The sequence below is a fragment of the Gadus chalcogrammus genome, chromosome 16, assembly GCF_026213295.1.
Source record: "Gadus chalcogrammus isolate NIFS_2021 chromosome 16, NIFS_Gcha_1.0, whole genome shotgun sequence".
In the NCBI taxonomy this organism is placed as follows: domain Eukaryota; kingdom Metazoa; phylum Chordata; class Actinopteri; order Gadiformes; family Gadidae; genus Gadus; species Gadus chalcogrammus.
The window spans coordinates 26142616-26167895 of record NC_079427.1 but is presented as its reverse complement, the minus strand read 5'-3'; the positions used below and the strand labels follow the sequence as shown (position 1 = coordinate 26167895).

The following is a 25280-nucleotide window of genomic DNA, read 5'->3' as shown; positions in this document are numbered from 1 at the left end:
TTTAAACCAGACATGCTGGTATCTTCTGCTTGGGTTGTTTGATAGGTTGGTTGATGTTGGTGGGTTGGATGATGTTTGATGGGTTGGTTGGTAGGTTGGTTGATGTTTGATGTGTTGGCTGATTGTTGATTGGTGGGTTGGGTGATGGTTTATAGGTTGGTTGGTGGTTGATGGGTTGGTTGATTTGTTGCAGGCACCCCCCAGCTGATGCTGACCTCGGGGAACAACGTGGCCGCTCCCCCCCAGCAGCCCTACGGTTACGGCTACCCGGCGGCCCCCGGAGGCTACTCCCAGCCCGCACAGCCCGGCTTCAGCTACGGCATGTGATCTCCCCCCCTCCCCCCAAAACACACCTTCATCTACAACCATCCTGTCTCTCTCTCCCTCCCTCTCTCCTATGTCTCTCTCCCTCCCTCTCTCTGTCTCTCCTGCTGCCCTCTTTGTCTCTCTCTCTCTCTCTCTTGCTCTCTCTCTCTCTCTCCGTCTCTATCTATACTCGTGTTCCTCACCAGCTCACCAGGGTCTTCTACTGAAGGGTCTGCGACTAACGGCCCACACTCGTTTTAAACACCTTTTTTATTTCTTTACTTTTTTTATCATGGTTTATTGTAACCCTACTGAAGGACTTTTGTTTGCGTTAAGAGGCGAACCAAGAGGCTGGGGACCGTATGATGTTATTGTTTAGTATTTTTCTCACATTCCATATTTATGACTACTTGTTATTTAGACTGTTTTTGTTTTTGTTGTGTATGTTTATGTATAATTATTATTTTTTAAACTGTGGTGTATTGTGGAGGTGGACTGGAAGCTGAGCAGTGAACCTTTTGAAGTGTGCTGGGAAGCGGTGATTTGCACTCTTGTTGTGAGCAGCAATGATTTACAGAAAGCTCTTAATTTAGTGATAAATTGACCTTGTGAAAGTTGTCCATTGTCTGTATAATGCATTTCATCAATGTATATTATGAGGAAGAGTAAAGAAAAACGTTACATATAATATTTGAACATATATTTGGCCACTCGGATGGCTATAGCTAGCAAAACACTAAGTAACGATAGTATATTGTGCACAGGCGTGTGGCTTTATGGAGTTTTAACGCATACCTGTGGGTTGAAGAAGGGAGTCCGTTGACACGTGTTTACGTGCACGCCTGTGTGTATGTGTGCTTGTGTATATGAGTGTATGTGTGTTAGCCGAAGATCAAAATAATAGTTTTAAGCCCCCCTTCTCTCGGCCTGTGCGAAGCTATATCCCAACCCCTCAATGTTAGCTCTTTGACGTCGGCTCAGCGTATATCGGTGAACTCTTGTACTGTGCTTGTGCGTGAGACCGCGTCTGTCTACGGGCAGGAAGGGGTGTGTGTGTGTGTGTGTGTGTGTGTGTGTGTGTGTGTGTGTGTGTGTGTGTGTGTGTGTGTGTGTGTGTGTGTGTGTGTGTGTGTGTGTGTGTGTGTGTGTGTGTGTGTGTGTCCCTCCTGCAGAGGTCTGGTTTGTGTGTATATGCCAGGTGTTGTGGTGTTCCCCGCCCCACTTTCTCTCTCTAGGTCACCAGTACTATTATTATTTTTTTTTTTCTCTGTGTGTACAGCTCTGAAAAAAACATATGAATATGAATCAGGAACTTGTTTTGATGAGGACTTGTCCTCGGACCGCCCGGCGCCCGCCCTGTCTGCTCTCCTCTTCTTTTTGTAGGCGTGCTCCGTGCCGCCGGCACACACACACAAAAAGACACACCCATGGGAGGATAATAAGCCCCCCCCCCGGACCACCCTGGAGGGGGAGGGGGACAGGGCGGTGGAACGCTTGGTGTCCTAATGTCCACTTGAATAGATCCTTAAAACACTCCTGTAGGTTTATGTGTTTAGATGGTAAGAAACTAGGTCTTCGTGCTTCGAACAATACTTTGTCCAGAATGGTTATGAAATAAAGAAAATGTCTGTATTTACCTCGATGTACTTCCTTAAAGGCTTTTGAGATGTGTGTGTGTTTGTGTGTATGTGTGTATACATCGTCACCCTTATAATGTGAATTCCTTTCTATGGTCATATTACAGTGAAGGGATTAAGGAAGGTTATGATTACTTTGAAAGGGATATACAAGCCAGAGTACCTAAAATATTAATAAACACTAAAACACAAAGGTACAATGTGTGGCTGTGCTGTGGCCTGCTTCTTTCTGACGTTCCGTGTAGCACCGTGTCGTGGAACACTGCCGTGTAACACTGTGGAGTAGTTTGAAGTGTTTTTCTCTCTTCAGTGACTCGTACGCCTGTATTGTTTACACACAAAGGAAACCCATCAAGTTCAACTTCGAATTTATTCCAAACGTTTCCGTAACTGTTCTAGTTTTATGTCTATGGAAATACACAATGCACAGTGTGGGAAGGCAAGGCAACTCTATTTATATAGCACTTTTCATACACGAGGTAGACTCAAAGTGCTTCACATAACTGGTATGAGAGTATATATCGTCATGGGGTCACACAAACGGCTGCCAGCTCTACTGAGCCAGAGGGGGCAACGCATGAAGCTTCCTCTCCACTTGGTTGCAGTATTTCTCTGGGATGCCGGCCGCCCTACAAAAAGACACAAATGTTAGTGTTTGACACAGATGTGTGCGTTTTTGTACAGACACAGACATAAAGGTAACAAATATTACTGTGTCAGTGTGTTCGTGTACAGACACAGATGTATATGGGTGTGTGTACAGACACAATTGTTGGTCTGTGTGTACAGACAGACACAAATATCTGTGTCTGCCAACTCTGAAACAACTTAACAACACTCATTCATTCATAAACCGATGGAGTCAACCACGCAGGGCGACAGCCAGCTCATAAGGAGCAGTCGGGGTGAGGCGTCTTGCTTAGGGACACCTCAGCTAGGAGGAGCCGGGGATTGAACCAGCAACCTTCTGGTTACCAGTCAACCCGCTCTACCTCCTGAGCTACAGCTGCCCGCCACATCACATGTTCCCCTGGCTCACGCTATACCTACTTGAGCTCCCTCAGCTTCCTCTCCTTGATTTCATCCAGGCGCAGGCGTCTCTGGCGGCCCGCCTCGTCCAGCTCCTCCCGCTCCTTGTACACCTCGCGCCGCCGGGCCACGGCCTGCAGCTCACGCTCCCTCACCTGCTGCCGCACCCCGTCGGCGTGCTGCAGCGCCTTCTGCCGGTGCCCCTGCTCCTCCGCCTCCTGCTTGGCAATGGCCGCCTGCTGGGCCCTGAGGGAGAGGATGATGAGGAGGATTAATGTTGTAGGTTGATGGCCGACCGCTGTGCCCTGAGGGAGAGGGGGTGAGGATGATTTATGATCGTACATTGATGGCCTTCTTGGACAGCACTCAATGCTGAACCTTGAAATAGGATTGTCAACCGCGGTGAGAATACAAGTGGATTTCAATGCTGTCGTGATGCTTAAAGGGGGGATATTATGCCACCAGGTTTGCGTGGGATGAGCCGTTACAAGTCGGAAATCAGCCTTTTCCTGTGTTTTAGTTACATCACAAGTGGCCGCGTCCACCGAGATGTATGAAGGATAGATAAACAACGTTTGCTACAGTCCACTGGGTAGGCTGGTAGACCGATCTATCAACCATACATCAGACACGCCCATTTGACGTGTCACTAAAACACAGGAAAAGGTTGATTTTCAAACGGCTTGTAACGGCTAATCACACTCACACCTGGTTGCATAATATCACCCCTTTAATGAGGAGCGGCATGGAGTCGATGAGTGTGCTGCCCAAGCCGGTAGGCCCTTCTATAGTGTGTTATATGGTTATTTCCTGGATCATTTCTTAATGTTCAGATCACAGGAGTGGATGTATTCTCTCTGTAGTACATGCCTATACTGCGCTTGGTATTTCAATATAATAATATGTTTTGAGGTATTTGTATGCATGCAATGAACAGCAGTGCAAGTGGGTGGATCATTGGACTGTCTAGGAGCACATAGATACACACAACATAGAGACAACATGCATTTCTAAACCTATGGGTTATTCAGTCTTCAACAATATTGAGATGAATGAGAAATGAGAGATTACTACAAATGCTTAAACTGTGTTATAATGTTGTTTCACACAGATTGTAGGATAAAATTCCACACCAAACCAGATAAAATCAAAATGGATTGGTAATGGTATGCCCCGTCTCCTTGAATCCCCTTGAAGTGGTGAAAAGAGGACCTCATGTTTTCATAAAAGTGCTCTTTTATGATTAGTTGAGTACAAGAATAAATCCCATCAAGTCACACTTTAGGAAAAAGAAGGCCATGTTTGAATCCGTGCAAATCCGTATTTTTACACGGCAGGCAATGGAACGGACTGTGGGGTGCTTTAGTAACACGGACCCCGACACGCAACCCGGGATCATCCGTGATTGAATCCCACTTGAGTACCACTACCACTTGAACACTTTACAATTAACACTACAATTTACACTTTAATAAACCTCATTACTTATTATTACTTTTGACCACTGTCTTAGTTTCTCTTATTACTGCGCTTTTTTCTTACTTACTTTATTTTATTATTGATTATTGGGATCTATGCTGCTACTTATCAACAAATTTTTTACATATTTGTATTTGTACGTATCTTTATTAACTATCTTGTATTGTTGCTGCTATGTGGTTGTTGAGGAACCAAGCCTAAGAATTTTGTTCTTGTGTAGTTGTACAATAATATGTAGTAAAAGTAATTCTGATTCTGATTCTGAATGCTACATTCGCTGATAAAGTGTAGTTGTGATGGATCCAGCTCTCACCTCAGCACCCGCTCAAACTCGGCCCTCTCGCGGCCCGCCTCAACAGAGAGGAGCCGCTCCTTGTGGCCCACCTGCTCCAGGCGCGCCCTCTTCAGCTTGGTGTCCTCCACCACCTTCCTCTCCGCCAGCTCCTTCGTCTTCCGGCGCCACTCCCTCTCCGTCGCCTCGCGGTTCCGGCGCGCCCGCAGCTCGTCCTTGTTGGCGGCATGGTGAACGGTAAAGTGATAGTAGGGCGAAGGAATAGAAAGGCAATCGATTACGCTGATAGGTTCAGATGAGATGGAACTGGGAGTCCTCAGAATAATGCTCAGAAGAGCAGTGGTCGGTATCAAAAGTGATAAAAAATTATAAATAAGGATATTCAAGTAACTTCAATGACATGAAATACACAATCATGAAGTCATTTCAGGAAAATAAGTCAAATTTTAGCTTGTGGATTGGTTTAGGCACATTCCCATCATTTTGAAAAACATTTTCTGCCCATTCTTCCTTTGTTAAATGGCGGCTCGTCCTGGGGGGCTGAGGCAGACCTGGTCAGCCTTGTGGTCTCTGTCCCTCTCCTGAAGGGCCCTCAGCCGGGCCACCTCCTTCTCCTTCCCTTTCTTCAACAGCATCTGCTTCTCTTCGTGTTCTGCCTCCCGCTCCTGCAGGTGCCACATATGCACACATACACACAGGCACATGCACACACATACATACATGCACGCACACAGGCACACTCATACACGCACGCGCACAGGCACACACAGAGTCGACTGAGCCAACAGCTATTTGGTGACCACATGGTTAAAATCCACTTGGGAACAGAGAAGAGGATTTTGAGTTTAGATAAAGTTCTGTTTCAAGTCAAAAGTAAAATGTATGTATTAGCATGGACACGTCTCCAACGATTAAATAATGTGTGTCTTACTTACTTACAAGGTTTCAGCACATGTCATGATTACAAATGTCCGCCTCTTGTGATATTTGTGTGTGCATGTGTGCAGAAAGTCTGTGGGAGTCTGACCATCTTCTGCTTTGTGTACTCCATGGCCTTCAGGCCGGCCAGTTTCTCCTGCTCCTTCTTCTGCTCCTTGGCCTGTATGGTCTCTGTGTTGATACGCTCAATCTCTTCTTGCAGGAGGCTCTGCTGCTGCCTCTTCTTCTCCAGAGCCTGGGGCCACAAACACAGACACATGCATCAAAAGGGTGCTTGGTTCAGTTGTCACACCCAGTCATAAGGGTACTCGGTTCACTTCCCCATGTCCACAGTCTCAATATAGGTCAACCTATACCTGCTCACGAATGAGATTTAAAGATTCTGTGTGCGTGTAGCGTGTGTATGCGTGGGTTTACAAGTGTGTATGTGTGTGTCTGCGTGTGTTTGTGCTTGTGTGTACACGTGTGTGTGTATGTGTACGTGTGTGTGTGTGTGTGTGTGTGTGTGCATGTGTGTGTGTGCATGTGCGTGTGTTTGTTTGCGTGCGTGTATGTGTGTATTTGTGTGTATGTACGTGTGTGTTTGTGCGTGCGTGTGTGTGTGTGCATGTGCGTGTGTTTGCGTGCGTGTGTGTGTGTGTGTGTACCTCCAAGTCCTCCAGCTGTAACTTCTCCAGGACCTCCAGCAGCTGCTGGGCCTCCTGCTCCTTCAGCTCCCCCCGCAGCAGCTCCTCGTCCCGACGCTCCTCCATCTGGTGGATGATCTGCTGCTTCCCTCTGTAGCACCCACACACACACACACACACACACACACACACACACACACACACACACACACACACACACACACACACACACACACACACACACACACACACACAGGTACAGATACACACAGGTACAAACACACACATACACAGGTACAGGCACACACACACACAAAAGGTACAGGCACACACACACACGTACAGATACACAAACACACACACACACACACACACACACACACACACACACACACACACACACACACACACACACACACACACACACACACACACTACCAGTTAGCCCCAAACTGGTACTGTATAGTACATCATTCATACGGTATGGCACCCTAACCATAACCCTAACGACAGAAGAGTCAAAGACCAAAATTACTTCCAAAATATCTTTCATGCATGCAATTCAAAGAAATAGCTGCTCAACTCAGAGGTTGTGCCAAAAAGTTGTAGGAAGACTATTTCCTAAAAGCGTTAAAGTAATTTAAAAATAATTGAGAAATATTCTGATACTGATGATGAAATGCATGGATATATAATCATCAGATATCATCAGTAGTAGTTCTAAAGTGGCCAGTCCACTCAGTGTTGATCTGGAACATAATAACTCCAGCAACAGGTTTGGACCCAAAATAATATGAAGCTTCACAAAGTGAAGCAGATCTCAGTTCAGACTTAGATGTGATTCAGATTTGTCCGATTTGCGAGACGTCATGAAGGCATACTCCCAGGAGTGTCGAGGTGTCCATGAGCAAGACGCCTCACCCTGACTGCTCCTGACGAGCTGGCTGTCGCCCTGCGTGGCTTACCACTCCGCCCTCGGTGTCTGAGTGTGTATGAGCCGTTGTAAATTGCTTTGGATAAAAGCGTCCGCTAAACGCCCTATGTGTAAATGTTAAAGCATGCCGTCATCAGCGTCCGTCCTCCACCACACACCGGATCCTCTGCTCCTTGCGTAGCATGTCAATCTGCTCCTGGGTCTCGATGGCCCTGAGGCGGCCCTGCTCCATGAGGGCGTCCAGGTGCCTCTCCTCCTCCACCAGCTCCGCCTTAATCTGCTTCCTCTCCAGGATCTGACCCTCGCGCACCGCATGGCACCGAGCCCCCAGGATCAGCTGACCAGGGGGGAGACACACAAACACGCATGATGATGACACACACCCACACAAACACACACAGCACACACATGGTAACACACACACACACCAACACACAGATGAAGACACAACACACACACAGTAACACGCACCCACACAAACACACAGACACAGACACAACACACACATGGTATCACGCACCCACACAAACACACAAACACACACATGCAGACACAATACACAAATGGTTACACGTACCCGCACAAACACACAGACGCAGACACAACACAACACAAACATGGTTACACGCACCCAAAGAGACACACGCGCAACACACACATGGTAACACGCACCCACACAAACACACACAGACACGCACACACAACAAACACATGGTAACACGCACTGAAACAAACACACAAGACACACATGCAGACACAACACACAAATGGTTACACACACCCGCACAAACACACAGACACAGACGCAAACACAACACACACACATGGGGTTACAGGTACCCAAAGAGACACACAAACACGCAACACACACATGGTAACACGCACCAACAAAACATACACAGACACACACACACAACAAACACATGGTAACACATCTACAGAGACACACACACAGGTTGTTTAAGAATAACAATAATTAAAAAATGTTGTTGCATTTCTTGATTTTGATTGGAATCGGTTCCTGGTGTTATTGACACCATGGTCCGTTTGAGCCAATCAGAAATGGGGAATTGCAAACATTTGTCATCTTATGTTTGGGTCTTAGGACTGCTCTCTAGCAGCTGTTTGAGGATGTGTATCTGCTGTGTGTCGGGCGGTGGGCACCTCATTGAGCCTCTTGACCTCGTCCTCCTGCTCCATCCGCATGGCGTTGGCCTTCTCCAGCAAGTACTGGGCCCGGTCCCGAGCCTCCTCCTCCAGGTCATTCAGAGCCTGGTTCTTCCTGCGGGACATGTTGGCCTGGTGCATCTGGGCCTTCCGCTCCTCAACGGCATCCTGACAAAATATCACGCCGTGACTTGATTGGACAAAAGAGTAGAATGTTTTAGTTTTTCTTTATCAGAAAGTGAATTATATCGATGTCTCAACTTTCAGTGCGAGGCTTGCTATCGAGTAAACCGTTTAATTTAAATTTGTGTGAAAGACTATACATGCCCTTTTGGTGGACGCTGACATCCACAGTGTCTCGCAGTTCCTTGGTGCACACATGCTTAAAGGGGTGATATCATGCTTTTTCTACGTCTGCTAAACTAGAAAAATTGAAGCCCGAGCCAGGAACACAAATAAGACCGTTTTTTGAAAGACGCTGGAAACTACGCCGTCGGTCTGTAAAATGTGTGCGTGAATGGTTTTTGTTGTAAAGCGCTTTGAGTGGCCAATAGGTTAAAAAACGCTATATAAATGCAGTCCATTTACATTTACATGAGGCCCCAGTGGGAATGGAAGCTCTCAAACTGGCAGCAGAACATCCAAACCATCAGTAACTCTGGCTGTCATCAGTGCAGCGTCTCTGAGTGTGTTACTCAGTTGTGTCTGTCATTCAGACACAAACCCATCACAGGACAGGAGTTCTGCAATGCAGTTGTTTCGTGGTGATATTGGATAGGAGAGTCAACCAATCAGTCATTGTGTCTGTAGGGCTTGAACATCAGAATACATCATGGGATTGTTTGTTTGTGAATGTCCCCCATTTTGAGAAGACTCAAGGGAATTGTAGTACCGGCAACAGCTCCAGCAGGGGGCCCGAGATCCCCCCGCACTGACGTGGGGATCCTGAGGCATTCCCAGGACAGTGTTGAGATATAATCTCTCCACCTAGTCCTTGATCTACCCCGAGGTCTCCTCCCCACTGGTCATGCCTGTAACACATCCCTAGGGAGGCACTCAGTGGGCATCCTTACCAGATGTCCGAACCACCTCAACTGATGGCTGAGCACCCTATCCCTAAGGGAGACGCCAATATCACAGTCTATCGTCCCCTCACTCGCAAAAAAAGACCCAGAGGTACTTCAACTCCATCACTTGGGCTAAGGAGTAATTTGCTACCCGGAGAGTCATGGCCTCAGATATAGCGTTGTTGCGAGCTGGATCGGCTGTGAGTGGATCCGGTGAGTGCTGAAAGTCACAGGCCGATGATGCCATCAGAACCACATCATCTGCAAAAGTAGTGATGAGATCCTCAGACCACCAAACTGCAACCCCTCCCCACCATGACTACGCCTCAATATCTGGTCCATGAATATCACAAACAGGATTGGTGTCAAAGCGCAGCCCTGGCGGAGGCCAACCACCTTCGGGAACAAAACAGACTTGCTGCCGAGAACGCGGATTTAACAAGCTCTCGCTTTGGGAGTACAGAGATTGGTAGCCCTGAGTAGTGACCCCCTCACCCCATACTCGCGCAGCACCTCCAACAGTATCTCCCAGGGACCCGGTCATACGTCTTCTCCAGATCCACAAAACAAATGTAGACTGGATGGGCATATTTCCAGGCCCCCTCCAGGATTCTAGCGAGAGTGAAGAGCTGGTCCGTAGTTCCAGGTACGAGGCGGTTACAACATTGTTTCTCTTCAATTTGAGGTTTTACGATCAGCCAAACCCTCCTTTACAGCACCTTGGAGTAGACTTTACCAGGGAGGCTGAGTAGTGTGGTACCACAGTTATTGGTACACACTCTCTGGTCCCCCTTGTTTAACAGGGGAACCACCCCCCCCGGTTTGCCACTCCTTTGGCACTGTTCCAGACTCCTACGCAATGTTGAATAGGTGTGTCAATCAAGACAGCCCCTCAAGACCCAGAGCGTTCAGCATTTCTATCTGGATCTCATCAATCCCTGGGGCTTTGCCACTGTGGAGATGTTTGACTACCTCAGTGACTTCCCCCAGGGAGCCACGGACCCCCATCAGCCTGAAGCTTTGCCTCCAAGCTTCAGCTTCAGCAATGGAACGCTTGTTTATTCACTGGGTATTTGTGAACCATTCTTAGTCTGGCCCCTCACCTGAGACCACTCTATCATGGGAGACCCTACCAGGAGCACAAGGCTCCAGACAACACAGCCCTCAGGTTCACAGGGACACGCAAACCTCTCCACCACGATAAGGTGACGGTTCCAGGAGAGGTACCGCGATAACGGCAAATCATTTCACAGACAACCCAACAACTAACATTTCAAAAATCCTATGCTTCCAAAATGGCGGAGGTCACTGTGACGTGACGTGCTGAAGTCTGAGCCCTGTCAGACACATCGTCAGCAGAGGGTAAAGCAGCGGGCAGGGGGATGACCACACTGCCCTCACCAAGAGAGCCTCCTTCCTCTGCTGCAGGGACTCCTCCATTGCCTCTCTCTGCTGCTTGCTGAGCACGCGGGACGACGTGGTTAGCCGCGACACCTCTATCGGCGGCAGGATGATGGATGTTCCAGAAGGATCTTCACTGGGAATCCTGGTCACAACGGGACAATGAGCAGAACAGACGGTGTGTGAGTGGGTATGCCTGTGGTATTGACATTTAAAGGGGTGATATTATGCCTCCAGGTGATTAGCCATGACAAGCCGTTTGAAATTCTTCCTTTCTCTGGGTTTTCAGTGAGATCACAAGTGGGAGTGTCCATCTAGATTTAACTATCCATCATACATCTGGCTGGACACGCCCACTTGTGATGTCACTAAAACACAGGAAAAGGCTGATTTTCAAACGGCCTGCAATGGCTAATCACACTCACACCTGGTGGCATTACTAGACGGTATATTCTGAGACACTAGCTAGCTGTATTTTGACTTCATGAGATTCTTGAATGAATAAGGAAGTTCGATGCCATCCATATACTTCGAAATGTTAGTCGTTATTTTGCAAGCCAACATGTGTAAATTTGCAGACTAATTTTTAGATTAGATTAGATCATCAACAGCCGGAGGTAAATTAGCAATCAACTGTTGTTCTCAAATGACCTATTGGACTTTTAATTTACGAACATACCAACCATCCAAACATGTACAGTGTGTTTGTTTAAACAGCCCTCCCTACTTCAGCTCCCGGATGAGGTCCTTGGTGATGATGCGGAGGGTCTGGGGGCGCTTGGTCCTTTGCACCGGGGCGGAGCGGGCCTGCTCTCTGGACGGGGGGCCTCTGCCTCCTCGGGGGTCCGACTTCAGGTTGTCTGGTGGCGATTGCTGGGGGACGATATATATCCAAATTTGATACACATATTTGTATCCTGATGAGACATTCACACGTCTAACTTTGCATATTAATTCTGCACGTTTACCCCGACGGCGACTTACTTGTTTGGGGCCCCCGAACAGGCTCTCGTCTATCTGGGAGCTGGGGGCCAGGGTGCGGTAGCGGCGCGTCTTGCAGCTCCCGCTGCGCCGGGAGGTGGACGCTCCCGAGCTCTGCGGCTGACAGGTTATTAACATTGACAGAGCTTTAACCTTCAGAGGTGGCTTGAAGCAATCATTACATTTCATTTACATTTAGGGGATTTCAACCGCTCATTCACACATTCACACACCGACGGCGGAGTCTACCACGCAGGGCAACAGCCAGCTCGTCAGGAGCAGTCAGGGTGAGGCGTCTTGCTCAGGGACACCTCTACACTCAGCGAGGATGAGCCGAGGATCGAACTAGCAACCTTCAGGTTACCAGGCAACCAACCCGCTCTTCCTCCTGAGCTACTGTCGCCCCAATCATGAGGAATCACGCTGCCTCCTCTCCACCACGTCCTTCACAGACTCACTGTTTTTACAGATGTTTGTTACCCTTGCAGTGTTTTGTCTTTCATTGCGTTTTATTGTGTTATGTTGAGGTGTTACTCTAGTGCTGGCTGAAGTACTGTTGTTAATATTAGGCCACACGTTTGTAATAATCTGCCGAAGGACTACAGATGGAAATGAACTCATTACTATGCTATAACCGGCACATTAACAGGGATATGGAGACTGAGATGTGGGTAAATGTATGCTGTACCTGGTTAACAGAGCAAGGAAGAAAGAAACATTGAATATTAATAATTTGACCACTTACCATGATCCTCGGGTAGGTCTATTTCTGAGCTCAGAAAATAAGAAAGGGGCAGCTTTTCCTTTATTTGCTGTAATAAAATGTTCAAGGTGTATGACAATCGCACCGCATCGCCGCCGTTTAGTTGCTATGGATACGAGACCCTGCTGCAGACGTAAAGGTTCAGACGTGTGTTTGTTGTCGTGTTGCTATGACAACACGCCTGGAACCTCGGAGGAGGAAGAGGGAGGGGTCCCGGTCCACGTGCCTTCTCCCCTGCCTGACAGTGTTTGACTCTTTAATTTATGAATGTGATGATTTATAGGTCCGTGTTTATTCCATTTGGTATATATCACTGAGCTGCCCCGATTAAAAATCCCCGCTCAAACTAAATCGGCAACAATTATTAAGGGGGACCTAAATAACAGGCTTGCGAGTCACGTTAGATAATTCCTCAGATAATGCCTTCACTGGATGACGGCCCGAGTAGGTAACTTTGATGGTGGCTCCACGTTAAAGGCACGAGGGTAACCAATAGGGGGAGCTCTAAAACTATAGTTAACAATTATTCGCCGAAGGCTCGGTTTCGGGGGCTATCCCCCACTATTCACGGAGCCTGAGTGAGGTGAATAAATTGTTTTAGTATATAATACACGTGAACACTCCAAAAATAAACAAGATAACACTTTTTGTTTGTTTTTATTAGCGTGATGATGACTATCGTCACACGCGCTCCTTTGCGATGAAAACAATATCCAGAGTTCGAGATTTGAATCATGGGATATGCCCAATATTTCGAGATAGCGAACCAATCAAAATGCGCCATCTTAGGAGGATCACGTGTACCTTTTACTAATTAAACTTCTGGATTTGCGCTAAGGCTCTCAAACTATAGTTGAACTTCTCGATGTAGGATAATACGGTTTTCACGAAAGACCTGGATTCCGACCCTCTGGTCTAGGACTAGATCATGCTGTCCCTACACTCTGACTCATTGGACGTCAAAGTAAGCCAATGGGACACTTCCGATTTCCATTTTGGTTTTGATCAGTTTTGCGTGTGCATCTGCAGGATTTATTTGCGCGAGACGAGAAGCGCTTAAAATCCCAACAGCTCGACGAGAGTTCACTCGAATTCGCAATAAATCATTAACTCATCGGGCTGACTGACTGACCCGCATTACAGCCGTGGACGGCAGCTGAACACGTGGACACGGAGATCGTGTGATGTCTTTATGTATTTTTTCTGGATTTACTTGATACATAACTGCAGTCCTCCATTGTGTGTGTGTGTGTGTGTGTGTGTGTGTGTGTGTGTGTGTGTGTGTGTGTGTGTGTGTGTGTGTGTGTGTGTGTGTGTGTGTGTGTGTGTGTGTGTGTGTGTGTGTGTGTGTGTGTGTGTGTGCGCGCGCGCGCGCGCCCGAGCGTGTGTGTATGTGTCAAATCTCAGGGTTGAGAAGTTGACCATTAACCTCACCTATTGATTACATCTCAACACAGAGGTACAAGCCTGTAACGATGTGTACTGTGGATCATGATGCAAAGTTCAGCTTCATTGGCATCAGAGAGCTGAGACCTGACACACACTGCAGGAACGATCTTGGACCTTTTCTGTTGGTTATTTCACCCTAAAGTATTGCACTTTTGCAGGGACCCAAACCAGCAATGGGTAAACCAAGCTATGGATACTACCGCACCACTATCTTTTTGGCCATGTTTGTTGGCTACACGCTGTACTACTTCAACAGAAAGACTTTTTCATTTGTGATGCCCTCCCTCATGCAAGAGATCACGCTGGACAAAGATGACCTGGGTATGAGTTTTGTTGTTTGTCAAAATCTGATTAATTCTTTAGCTTGAACGTTAATGCATAATTTAACCAACATTGTATTGTTGGCCCAGGGACGTTGGTTTGCCTATCCGACTGAAACTATCCAATATAACTATCCACTGGTTTTGATCCATTTGCTCCATTTGCTGTGGATATAATCCTGCAATCCTCCACCATGTAGAAATGATAGGTGATCAATTATGAACAGAGACACGTTAGTTACCACCAGTTGAAGTACAATCCTTACTTATCCAGCTAAATAAAGATGGCTACCACCTGGACATATCCTACACATATGTTTGTCAGACCTAACCTCCCATCCTGTTATTTTTTCGAGAACAATGTTTGTAATGGCTTTCAATATACTTTATGAATAATTCACCGAACCTCAAAACCAGCACAATCATTGACTATTGTGTACTGTAAGGCTTGATTATTGTTATGAGAATTTTTATAAAAATTCTATTCATGCTCCACCTCCCCATCCCTACGGTCTGCCTCCAGGCATGATCACCAGCAGCCAGTCACTGGCCTACGCCATCAGTAAGTTCATCAGCGGCGTGCTGTCGGACCAGATCAGCGCCCGCTGGCTCTTCTCCATCGGCCTGTTCCTGGTGGGGGGCATCAACGTGCTGTTCTCCTGGTCCTCCACCGTGGCCGTCTTCTCTGGCCTCTGGTTCCTCAACGGCCTCGGCCAGGGCCTGGGCTGGCCCCCCTGCGGACGGGTGCTGCGCAAGGTACTCGACACATCCACAAAGAGATGCGTAGAAGGCATGGGAGCCACACACACACACACACACACACACACACACACACACACACACACACACACACGCAAGCACATGCATTGATTTATAATGCGTGTTTGATAGTAACTTTTTTACAGCGGGAGAGTGGACTACAGGGGAAAATAACAAAGTCTCTCAGCTATTTAAATCTGTTTTTTAACCTGAGTAGAAAAAAACAACCTCCTAACCCTTGTGAAACCAGGCAAGGTGATGAATAACCCTTCTGTTTAAAACTATACATCAGAAGCACCGACTTGGGGTCCTGTTGGCCCTTTAGAATCCTAGACACAATGTCCTCTATACCGGATGTCTTCCCCCTCTGTCCTGACAGTGGTTCGAGCCCTCTCAGTTCGGCACGTGGTGGGCCATCCTCTCCTGCAGCATGAATCTGGCTGGCAGTCTGGGACCCATCATCGCCACAGTGATGGCCCAGAGCTACAGCTGGAGGACAACGCTGTTCGTCTCAGGGATGATTTGTGTGGTACTCTCCTTCGTCTGCCTGCTGGTCATTAAGAACGAGCCCAAGGACGTGGGCCTGCCCAACATTGAGACAGCCAAGAAGGGCAAAGCAGGTGAGTGTGAGGTGGAGGCCAAGAGAGGAAAAGTGGGTGAGTCTGAGCTTGAGGCCAAGACAGGCAAGTGGATGATTGTGAAGGGGACATAAAATGTTCATCAAATCCTCACTCACTTATTGTATGAAACCATTTAAAAACCCGGACTTTTGTTTTTGTTGGGGGACAGAAAAGCTCTATGATGTTTATGGTATGTTGCAATCAACAATTGAGCCTGCATCGTGTGGTTCAGCACGTCCGCGAGACATCTAATGTTCAGAAACACAGCGGACCCTGTACCCAGCATGCCCCTCACATGCGACTTGCATGAGCAGAGTTTAGGTTAGCGTTGGTGAGCTTGACGTCAGCAATGAGTGCGCAGATACGTCATGTGTTGATGTTGGGATCCTTTTGCTGACTTAGGGGCCTGGTATTTCACAATCACTTATTTTGTACAAATGAAGGGAAACTTTCATAAACACAAGAATTGATTGTGTGTTCTGTAACCTTAACAAAAATAATTATTTGTAGATGTGGACAATTTAAGGTTCTTGATGTCCATGTTCATCCCACACTATTGTGCCGGTTTATATGCCCCTGTTTACAACAAAACATATTCTACATGGTTGTCTCAAAATACTCCAAAGGGGCATTTTGTTTTTTGTATTAAACCGACGCGTTCCACCTCTGATTCATGTTAAGCACAGCTAGCAAGTATTATCACAGTATTGTGTTATTAAAGTCCTCTTCTCTCTCCCGGCTGTCTCAGGGCTGTCCAGTGACGAGAGCACCCTGAAGGAGTTCCTGCTGTCCCCTTACTTGTGGCTGCTCTCCTGTGCCTACCTGGTGGTGTTTGGTGTGAAGACAGCCTGCACCGACTGGGGCCAGCTCTTCCTCATTCAGGACAAGGGACAGTCCGCACTCATGGGTAGGGTTGGGAAGGGCTATGACTGCAAATCATTCTACCAACCACTTAGAAGTCTGTGTTGATACCTCGGTGATGACCGCAATTGAGTGAATGTATTTTTGATCTAATATTCATCTTTAAAAGGAAACTTAAGTGTCAGGTGCTGTGGTATTTCTAACATTCTGTTCTCATAGGCAGCTCATACATGAGTTCTCTGGAGCTTGGTGGCCTACTGGGTAGTCTAGCAGCAGGATACTTTTCTGACAAGGCTGTTGCCAAGGTGATCTCATACATAGCACACTGTGAGGACTTGCTCAAAGACTTTTTTTAGATCCTTTGTTTTGGTGAGATATAAAATCCATTTAGAGCTTCAATATTGTAGTACTAACTAGTATTACCATATTCATGAGTTAAAATCTTAATTGAGTATCAACATGCTATACATATCACTATACGTTTGTCCAAAAATATTTATTATTTGATCACCTAGTTTTCTTGCTTTCTTATTCTATAATTTCATATTTCATATTTTGCGCAGCAAGGCATGAAGGCCTATGGCAACCCTCGTCACTTCCTCCTGATCTGCATGATGGCGGGAATGTGTGTGTCCATGTTCCTCTTCAGACTCACCGTCACTCCTGACAGCCCCAAGGTACTATTTCACAGTTTCAAACGTTTATCCTGACAGGATACGGGTGAAAGATAACAAGAACTAATTGTCTTTTTTAACGTGTATCCCCATCTATAGATGTGGATTTTGTTTTTGGGAGCTGCATTTGGCTTCTCTTCTTATGGACCAATAGCGTTATTTGGGGTGATAGCCAATGAGAGCGCTCCATCCAACTACTGTGGGACATCCCATGCTATTGTTGCTCTGATGGCCAACAGTAAGTTTGTCCTATTTGTTTTAAATATATATTGTATTATATTTCAAAATAGGATTACACTAATCCTATTAGTGTAATACGAGCTGAGGCTTATTTTGTGTGCTTTAAACTCATGGTTGCCCCATTTTTTTTTGCCAGTTGGTGGTTTCTTGTCCGGCCTGCCCTTCAGCACCATAGCCAAACACTACAGTTGGGAAATGGCCTTCTGGGTGGCCGAGATCACTTGCCTCATCACTGCGGTGGCATTCTTCCTGATGCGCAACATCAGAACCAAGATGGGACACGTTTCAAAGAAGGCAGATTAGATATCGCTGGTCGCACATCATCATTCACCGCTGCCAAGAAGGAAATTGATTCAGAATGGATAATTTACCTTTGTTTCTTTCCACTTTTTATAGTACAATTTGTGTCCATTGTATGAAACAGTCTTATACATTCATGGTGCTGCATTTTTTGCAAACATTTTTCGAAAGGTGTATCATGTTCATAGTTTTTTTTAACAACTTTCAATTATTTTGCTGGGAACTATAAATATTGTTCATGTGAGTACATTTATGGGGTGCATGGTCATATTTTAAGGAATCGTAAAGTTAACTACATTTGTCATAGTTCACTCTCACTCTCATTTTGTATAATTCAAGCCTAATCATACAAATGTCTGCTAAATATGGTTAGATCAGGTTGGATATGATTGCAAACTTAAAAAGACAAAGATATGAACAGGAATTTATTCCCAAGGTATTTACACAACATGTCATATTTACAATGCAACAAATATAACCACATCATTAGCAAAAATCCAACATTAGAATGTGTCTCAACGGTACTTCAACACATCTGTTTTGAATATACATGACCTAGTTCAGGCAGTCTAGTTTTGTCTTCTCAAGTTCAAGAACCAGGTCCAAAGCTTCCAGCCTTCTCTGCCACCTCTAATGCGATCTTCAAATTCTGATCAAAAAGTTCACACCTGAAAAACAAAAGCACTTAAAGCAAGACTGGCACATCATTTCAGCCAACATTTCTGAAAGGCTTTGTGTAAGACTCTTTTGCTTTTTCATTAAGCTATCTTCATAGTTTCATAGTTACCTGATAGGCATCTCCAGAGAGTAAAAGGGGTTCTTGAGGGCAAAGTCTGAATAGATCTCGTAAATCTTTCTCAGCAATGCATCAATGCCGGACTGCCGTGGATCTGCCAGGACTATAAACTTTATCCCTTTAACATCGGAGAACAGATAATCAGAAGTCACAAATAAGCAGATAACTTGCAATTAAAATATATCTTGCATCTTCGATATTTACATTTTGATATAAACAGTATTAAATAGATTGCATTTGGCAGATAATATATTTGGATCTCAAATGTACAGCATGGTTTACAATAGGAATACTTTGGAATAATGGGGCATAATGGTGTGTTCCAGAATCCTAGGACACCAGCCTTCCGAGTTGCACGTTTGACGTCACTTCGGGTCTCGGAGCATTCACAGCGTTCCGGTTCGTCTTTGTGATTGTGGCATGAAATTAGCTAGTCGTTGTTTATTGTTAGCTACATTAGCCTCTTTAGCAAACCAAGCCGAAAACAAACAACACAACTTTACAATGTATTGCACGCACAGCAAGACCATGCAATGTCTCAATTGGTGACCGGAATAAAGTAGCAATGTGATGTAAGAGCATTTAAAATCGAGATTAAAATGACCTACGTGATACAAATACAAAAAAATAAAATCTCTTCTAGGGCGCAGCCATTTTGTTGAAGGCGTCATCACTGCTCCCGGTCTACTCTCAGATTTTCGAAATATGAAAGACAAAAAGGGGGCGTGCCTTCGAGAAATGCCGCAAGAAAGCTGGGAGATCTTCGACTTTCGACTCCGAAGTCTGGCGTTCGAGGATTCAGGAACACACCATAACACCGGGATTCCACCGGACGCGTACGCGCCGCAGAACGGCTGCGTCCTCTGCCCTGCGTCTATTCCTACCGGGCGCGTAACGGCAGCGTAGCGCTGCCTTGCGAGCCAGCCGTATTCACGCGAGATCACGCGATAATCCTAAACCTTATGTACTCAATTTCCACTCCCAAAACGACTGCAATTAAATGCCACGCTTTGTCCTTCCGGCCATTGCCCTTATAAAAAGGATGATTTGGTACATAAATGACGTTGTGATAGGCTACATGAGCTGAGTATTGTGTTTTATTTTGAAAATTGACCGGATGCTCTATGGCTTTTACTGTTTCACTTCCTGCCCTGCTCGATCTGCTCTGTTGAAATTGACGCGGTTCAGCAGCGGCTCGCGGCAAAAATAGAAGTGCGACGGAAAGATAGCGCCACGGCGCAGCACGCCGCTCCTGGAACGCTGCTGAAACGTTCCGCGGCGCGCCCGGTGGAAATGGTCTCATCGATTAGAGTGGAAGCGATCAGCAGCGGTGACCCCGGCGCAGCCGTGCCGCGGTGCGTACGCCTCCGGTGGAAGCGAGCCTTTACACCGGGATTCCACCGGACGCGTACACGCCGCGGAACGGCTGCGTCCTCTGCCCTGCGTCCATTCCTACCGGGCGCGTAACGGCAGCGTAGCGCTCCCTTGCGAGCCAGCCGTATTCACGCAAGATCACGAGATCACGCGATAATCCTAAACCGAATGTACTCACCTTCCACTCCCAAAACTATTGCAATTAAATGCCACGCTTTGTCCTTTCTGACATTTTCCTTATAAAAAGGATGATTTGGTACATAAATGACTTCATGTTGCTGAACTTCGACAATGAGTCTCTCGTCGTCCATGTTGCCGACCCTCTGAGACCCTTTGATTGATTGACTGCTGCTGGTGCCACCGGTCATGACGTAAAATGTTGATGTGAAGTTACATGAGCTGGGTATTGTTTTATTTTGAAAATTGACCGGATGCTCTATGGCTTTTACTTTTTCACTTCCTGCCCTGCTCGATCTGAAATTGACGCGGTTTAGCAGCGGCTCGCGGCAAAAATAGAAGTGCGACGGAAAGATAGCGCCGCGGCGCGGCACGCCGCTCCTTGGACGCTGCTGAAACGTTCCGCGGCGCGCCCGGTGGAAATGGTCTCATTGATTAGAGTGGAAGCGATCAGCAGCGGTGACTGTGCCGCGGCGCGTACGCCTCCGGTGGAATCGAGCCTTTAGTCTCTCATGCATCCAAATTACCAGTTAGTGTCTGGAAGCAATGCAGTTTAAAGACATCCGTTTCCAACATCTCTATCCCAGAACTGCCGACTTCCGGGGACAGTTGTGAACCAATCGCAAACAACCTAGAAGCATAATAAACACAGGACGACTATTATCTCTTTGGTGCTTCTTACAAATAAAGAAACCTTGATGAAAACGTCCATGTGGACTTACGAGTGGAACATAGATGCCAGCATCAGCTTCTCGTTGGAGCTCAAACGGGCCCGTCCAAAACGAATAGACACCGGGTAGTTTGAGGAGTCCTTTAGATATTCAATAACGTCCTTCCCATCAGCGGTATTCTTCCCCATCACGTCCACTCCGTTTATAGAGAGCACTGCATGTCCCACTGGGAATGTAAACAGGACATGTTAGAAAGCAAACCACTAAACGTCAAGTATTAGAAGTAGTCTGTGGCTGTCATTGTGGACCATGGCATATGGCAGACCTTTCTTATGTTTATTGTCATTGATCAGTAAATCCATTGAAAGCATGTTGGTTCACGACCAATGACAATGAGACGTAAGAGACTTCATTATAAAGTGCATCAGAATATGTGGCCAAAAACCTGCAGAAGTCTCATGTTATGTGAAAATGCCTCACCACATTACCTCGGATTCCGTCACGTTGTCCAAATGACACAATAACCTTCTCGTCGTGGATTTTGAGCACCAGATCTAAAGGATAGCTAAAGGTTTTTTCTGCCTCTGCTCGGGGAACATAGTTGTCATACTGGTAGATTAATCCCCCGGCCTTATTCACCAAATAAACACTGAATATCGCCATCTCTGCGACGGTGTGTCTCATCGACTTGTCGAGCTGTCATGTGACCCCTTCTGTCCGGAAATGGCTGTCACACAAAGAAACTTGTGTCACAAAATAATCTGACGCCTCCTCATCCTCCCAAAACAAGTGATTATATATTTTTCTCCGTGTATACATCAGAAAAAATATATGTCACATATTAATATAACGTAACAGCAAAAAGACCGAAGCGCAAAAACAACTCAATTTCCCAGACGCCATCGTGTTTCATATCCGTCGCAAAGATCGCCATCTTCACGACGTGTCCAGCTGACGCTTGTAGGCGAGATAGTCACGTGACCCCTGTCTGTCAGGAAAAGGCTGTCACACAAAAAAAACGTTTTGACACAAAATAATCAGACTTAGATTTACCCTCTCAAAACCAGACATTATTTTTTGTTCTCCGTACTAAAAAATAAATGTCATATACTAATATAACGTGACACCAAAAAAATACCGAAGCGCTAAACAACTCAATTTCCCAGAAGCCACTGTGTTCCATTTCCGTAAGTACGGGTTGTCTAAGGGGCTCCTGCACGGACCAACTTCCTTTCCCTCCGACATCTTGACGAGGAAACATGGTGAGCATGCGAATCACCGATTTACGAGTCGGTTTTGTTCGTTATTCACCCTTTAGTTAAATAAATGTCGTTATGAATTATCCGGAATTTTCCTGCATTTTTGGATGGTTCGTTATTACGTCGAAATATTGCCTTAATCTCAGCAATACACCCATTCAATCCGTTTAGAATTTAGCCAGCTAGGATAACGCTACTACCAACCATGCTTGCATGCTAATAGGCGCAGATCGAGAGATCTCTTACAATAACACCGATAAAAACTCTATCCGATAACTCCTACCTGTATCTGACGTTTAAAGGTTTAAAAAATTTGAACTTATTCTAAGGCCATCTATTGCTTTCATTAGGCAAGTCAGTGAATTTTATGCATGATCTTATTCATGTCAGGTCGCATTGGTAAATCAATGATTGGTCTGGCTACCACATTTTGGTTTACAGAACCCTTCAATTACTCCATTTGTTACGTTATTAAAGTACTCTTTAGTAATCTTGTGTTGTCTATATTTGTTAGCCTCCCAAGCAGGATAAGAAGAAGGACTCGGGGAAGTCCAAAAAGGACAAGGACCCAGTCAACAAGTCTGGAGGCAAGGCCAAGAAGAAGGTATGTTCCCCAACCTCAGGATGGCAGACATGTGTGTTCATTAATAATTTGTATGCGCTTTGTGTGAATCCTAATGTTTCTAACGTTGTCTTTTTGTCTACCCCGAGTAGAAGTGGTCCAAGGGAAAGGTCAGGGATAAGCTGAACAACTTGATCCTCTTCGACAAGGCCACATACGAGAAGCTGTACAAGGAGGTCCCTAACTACAAGCTCATCACACCCGCGGTCGTTTCTGAAAGGCTGAAGATCCGCGGCTCCCTGGCCAGGAACGCCCTCCAGGAACTGCTCACCAAAGGTATGCTCCACAAACAAGCAGCTGTTCGTCATGCACAGCATCCCTGAAAATAGTTTGGGCAAATGTCGACCCCTTAAATCTTTTGAGCAGTAACTAGAGATTAAATTCTGCCATTCGTGGATTTTCTTTGACTTGTTTCAAGTCGTTGAGAAGTTTTAAGGTGAGAACTGCAGGCAAACTAGCAGACCCATAAGAGATGCGCCTTAAATTTGAACTGTATATTTTGTAACTATTAAATTGAATCACAATCTTCATCTCAACGTACCATCATGGTTTTTGCTGGTAAACTACATAAATGCACGTTCATCACCAAGCACACATGGCAATGAATATCCTTGACTTGATGCATAATATGGAATACAAATCCAGAACCGGATGTAGAATGTGAAAGATGAGAGAATTCTATTGAGTTCTGTATGTGCCCATTTAACTATGGTCCAATGTGTTCTTCCAATCTACTAGGCATGATCAAACTGGTGTCCAAACACAGATCTCAGCTGATCTACACACGTAACACCAAGGGCCCCGAGGAGGAAGAGGCGGCGGCTGCGGCTACTACTAAAGCAGAGAAAGCATAAACTGGTATGTTGAATACAGTTTTAATCTTAGGAAATTGTTTTGAATTGAGAGTAAATGGTGAACTGATCTCTAACAGTTTTTTGCTTTCCCTTACAGTGGTTCTGCTTGGCAGTCTCGTGAGCTGTTTGTAATGAAAGGTGAATAAAAAATGTAAAGGCAACTCTATCTGGTGTCAATGTCCTCCCTGTCTACATTAATACTACACTGAAGTCGCTCTACCATACAAGGTCACTGTACAATAGTGTTTTTGAGTATTGTATAATTTTGAAATTAAATCAGCATTTCAGACTTCTCAACTGTAGCAAACATACAAGTAGCCACCCCCAATTGGAGGGGAATGTTCGGCTTCCTTAATCAGGATGCAAAAAATTAAGGGGATGTGACTGGTTATTAAGCTTGCCGATAAGTAGTTCAAATTGAGTAATTTCAGGGCAACTGAAAGTGGTGCAGAAGTTTGACTTGTGAGAAGGGATCAATAAAAGTGAAGGGGCAATCTGCGACTGGAAAGAAACACAATCAGGTAGCCTAAATCTGAGGGCAGGCTGCTGTGCCTGAATTCCTCAATTCAGAAGTCCACATCTAATGACTCACTCGCTTCATGCGAGGCTATTAAATGGATAAGAGGGTGAATTATTGATAACCCTGTAAAGTCATCTCAAGCCAGACCAACCTTTGAGGATGAACAGAAGGGCTGCTTGATTTGATTTTTTTATATGGAATAATGTCAAGGCTGTATCCAAATGTTAAGAGTTTAGAGGAATCGAACAACTGCCGAATTACACATTATGTGATGTATATTTCTCCAGATGAGTGAGACAAGAATTTTTTTTTTTCCAATGCTTTCCCAATGTCACTTGGCCAACAAACAAATTAAATTATCATCTATGACCTAACCATTGTATGATGGTACTAGTTGATGCATTACACTTGGTGGCAGTTCAAAGTAATATAAAAATATCTTTATAAACGACTAGCCTCTTGTGTGTAGTTGGGAGAAGGTGTCTAAAGAGTGAATAAGTGCTCATAATTTTTTTTATAATGGTAATATGGTTATATTGACTACATCTTTGTCATTAAGTTAATTAGTCTCGGTCTTTTCTATTAGATGCATGTTCATCTCTAATGACGCGGACAGCCCAATGCCTTCCATTATCTTAGTTCAAAATGCATTGATTAAATTCCACAATGTTTTCCCACGTCATTATACGAGCATCTAGCTCATCAGGCAGACCCCTGTAATTGGATGTTTTGCTGTTGGGAGTGCAGCATGAGCAGTGCCCTCAAAAGCCTCATGGGATATTGCCACTTCTCACACTCCCTTGGGTATGTTGTGCTCTGCTATCAGCGTTCAATATATAGCTTGTTTACCCAATAGTGACATGAACTTATGTTGTCACCTGGGTAATACAAAAACTATTACTGGGCTATCTCTCCCACACAACTTTCAGTGGCAGGGGATTAATCCTGTGTCTTCCTTTCCAATGCGATGGCTACGGGCCATTCTGAGATATTTATAAGAAATGGTATTGTGTATTTTCTCTCGGGGCTTGCAACCGTGCAAGACAAGGGGGGCCGTCTGATGGATGCTGTCAGGTCTCTTCTGTCACCGCCGAGCGCCACCGCAAGCAGCTGTGGCACAACAAACTTGGGTTTTCTCCACTGACGGATTGGCCAGTATCAGC

At 45.7% G+C, this 25280-nt stretch overlaps 5 protein-coding genes across 6 annotated transcripts in view; 3 read left to right on the top strand and 2 right to left on the bottom strand.

Moving 5' to 3' along the window:
* Positions 1–2497, top strand: part of LOC130406169 (clathrin heavy chain 1-like) — a 34348-nt gene extending 31851 nt beyond the window's left edge. Inside the window, exon 33 of one of the 2 annotated variants that reach the window (XM_056611589.1) lies at positions 194–2497. In XM_056611589.1, the coding sequence (XP_056467564.1) occupies positions 194–327 (134 nt within the window). In that variant the 3' untranslated portion in view covers positions 328–2497. The remainder of the gene's footprint in view (positions 1–193) is intronic. The other variant, XM_056611590.1, reaches the window with a different exon arrangement.
* cfap45 (cilia and flagella associated protein 45) lies at positions 2305–12689 on the bottom strand. Its single transcript, XM_056611607.1, has 12 exons — positions 12604–12689; positions 11862–11978; positions 11605–11750; positions 10878–11022; positions 8407–8577; positions 7401–7579; positions 6330–6459; positions 5771–5917; positions 5295–5408; positions 4765–4958; positions 2994–3218; positions 2305–2572 (listed from the first exon to the last, which is right to left on the bottom strand). Exons 1-12 carry the CDS (start codon positions 12604–12606, stop codon positions 2497–2499), a joined length of 1647 nt encoding a protein of 548 aa, XP_056467582.1. The 5' UTR covers positions 12607–12689; the 3' UTR covers positions 2305–2496.
* A 1376-nt stretch (positions 12690–14065) lies between these two features.
* slc37a4a (solute carrier family 37 member 4a) lies at positions 14066–19309 on the top strand. The gene is made up of 8 exons (XM_056611612.1): positions 14066–14391; positions 14914–15146; positions 15529–15769; positions 16518–16676; positions 16850–16935; positions 17194–17307; positions 17404–17542; positions 17681–19309. Exons 1-8 carry the CDS (start codon positions 14244–14246, stop codon positions 17845–17847), a joined length of 1287 nt encoding a protein of 428 aa, XP_056467587.1. The 5' UTR covers positions 14066–14243; the 3' UTR covers positions 17848–19309.
* trappc4 (trafficking protein particle complex subunit 4) lies at positions 17908–21789 on the bottom strand. The gene is made up of 5 exons (XM_056611630.1): positions 21351–21789; positions 20914–21088; positions 20719–20822; positions 18632–18758; positions 17908–18512 (listed from the first exon to the last, which is right to left on the bottom strand). Exons 1-5 carry the CDS (start codon positions 21544–21546, stop codon positions 18434–18436), a joined length of 681 nt encoding a protein of 226 aa, XP_056467605.1. The 5' UTR covers positions 21547–21789; the 3' UTR covers positions 17908–18433.
* Positions 21790–22015: 226 nt separating this feature from the next.
* On the top strand, positions 22016–23894 carry rps25 (ribosomal protein S25). Its single transcript, XM_056611633.1, has 5 exons — positions 22016–22124; positions 22636–22725; positions 22836–23019; positions 23482–23601; positions 23695–23894. Exons 1-4 carry the CDS (start codon positions 22122–22124, stop codon positions 23595–23597), a joined length of 393 nt encoding a protein of 130 aa, XP_056467608.1. The 5' UTR covers positions 22016–22121; the 3' UTR covers positions 23598–23601; positions 23695–23894.
* Positions 23895–25280: the final 1386 nt, after the last annotated feature.

Excerpts from the sequence above, each read along its gene's own strand:
- cfap45 (XM_056611607.1), bottom strand. Across the intron at positions 7,580-8,406 it reads AGGTCAAGAGGCTCAATGAG|CTGATCCTGGGGGCTCGGTG; the intron begins GTGCCCACCGCC and ends CCCCCTGGTCAG. Across the intron at positions 5,918-6,329 it reads TACAGCTGGAGGACTTGGAG|GCTCTGGAGAAGAAGAGGCA; the intron begins GTACACACACAC and ends TTGTGGCCCCAG.
- slc37a4a (XM_056611612.1), top strand. The coding sequence starts at position 14,244 with ATGGGTAAACCAAGCTATGGATACTACCGCACCACTATCTTTTTGGCC. Across the intron at positions 15,147-15,528 it reads GCGGACGGGTGCTGCGCAAG|TGGTTCGAGCCCTCTCAGTT; the intron begins GTACTCGACACA and ends CTGTCCTGACAG. Across the intron at positions 16,936-17,193 it reads CTGACAAGGCTGTTGCCAAG|CAAGGCATGAAGGCCTATGG; the intron begins GTGATCTCATAC and ends TATTTTGCGCAG.
- trappc4 (XM_056611630.1), bottom strand. The coding sequence starts at position 21,546 with ATGAGACACACCGTCGCAGAGATGGCGATATTCAGTGTTTATTTGGTG. Across the intron at positions 21,089-21,350 it reads ACAACGTGACGGAATCCGAG|TGGGACATGCAGTGCTCTCT; the intron begins GTAATGTGGTGA and ends TTACATTCCCAG. Across the intron at positions 18,759-20,718 it reads TTGCTTCCAGACACTAACTG|GGATAAAGTTTATAGTCCTG; the intron begins GTAATTTGGATG and ends CCGATGTTAAAG.
- rps25 (XM_056611633.1), top strand. Across the intron at positions 22,726-22,835 it reads GAGGCAAGGCCAAGAAGAAG|AAGTGGTCCAAGGGAAAGGT; the intron begins GTATGTTCCCCA and ends TACCCCGAGTAG. Across the intron at positions 23,020-23,481 it reads CCAGGAACTGCTCACCAAAG|GCATGATCAAACTGGTGTCC; the intron begins GTATGCTCCACA and ends CCAATCTACTAG.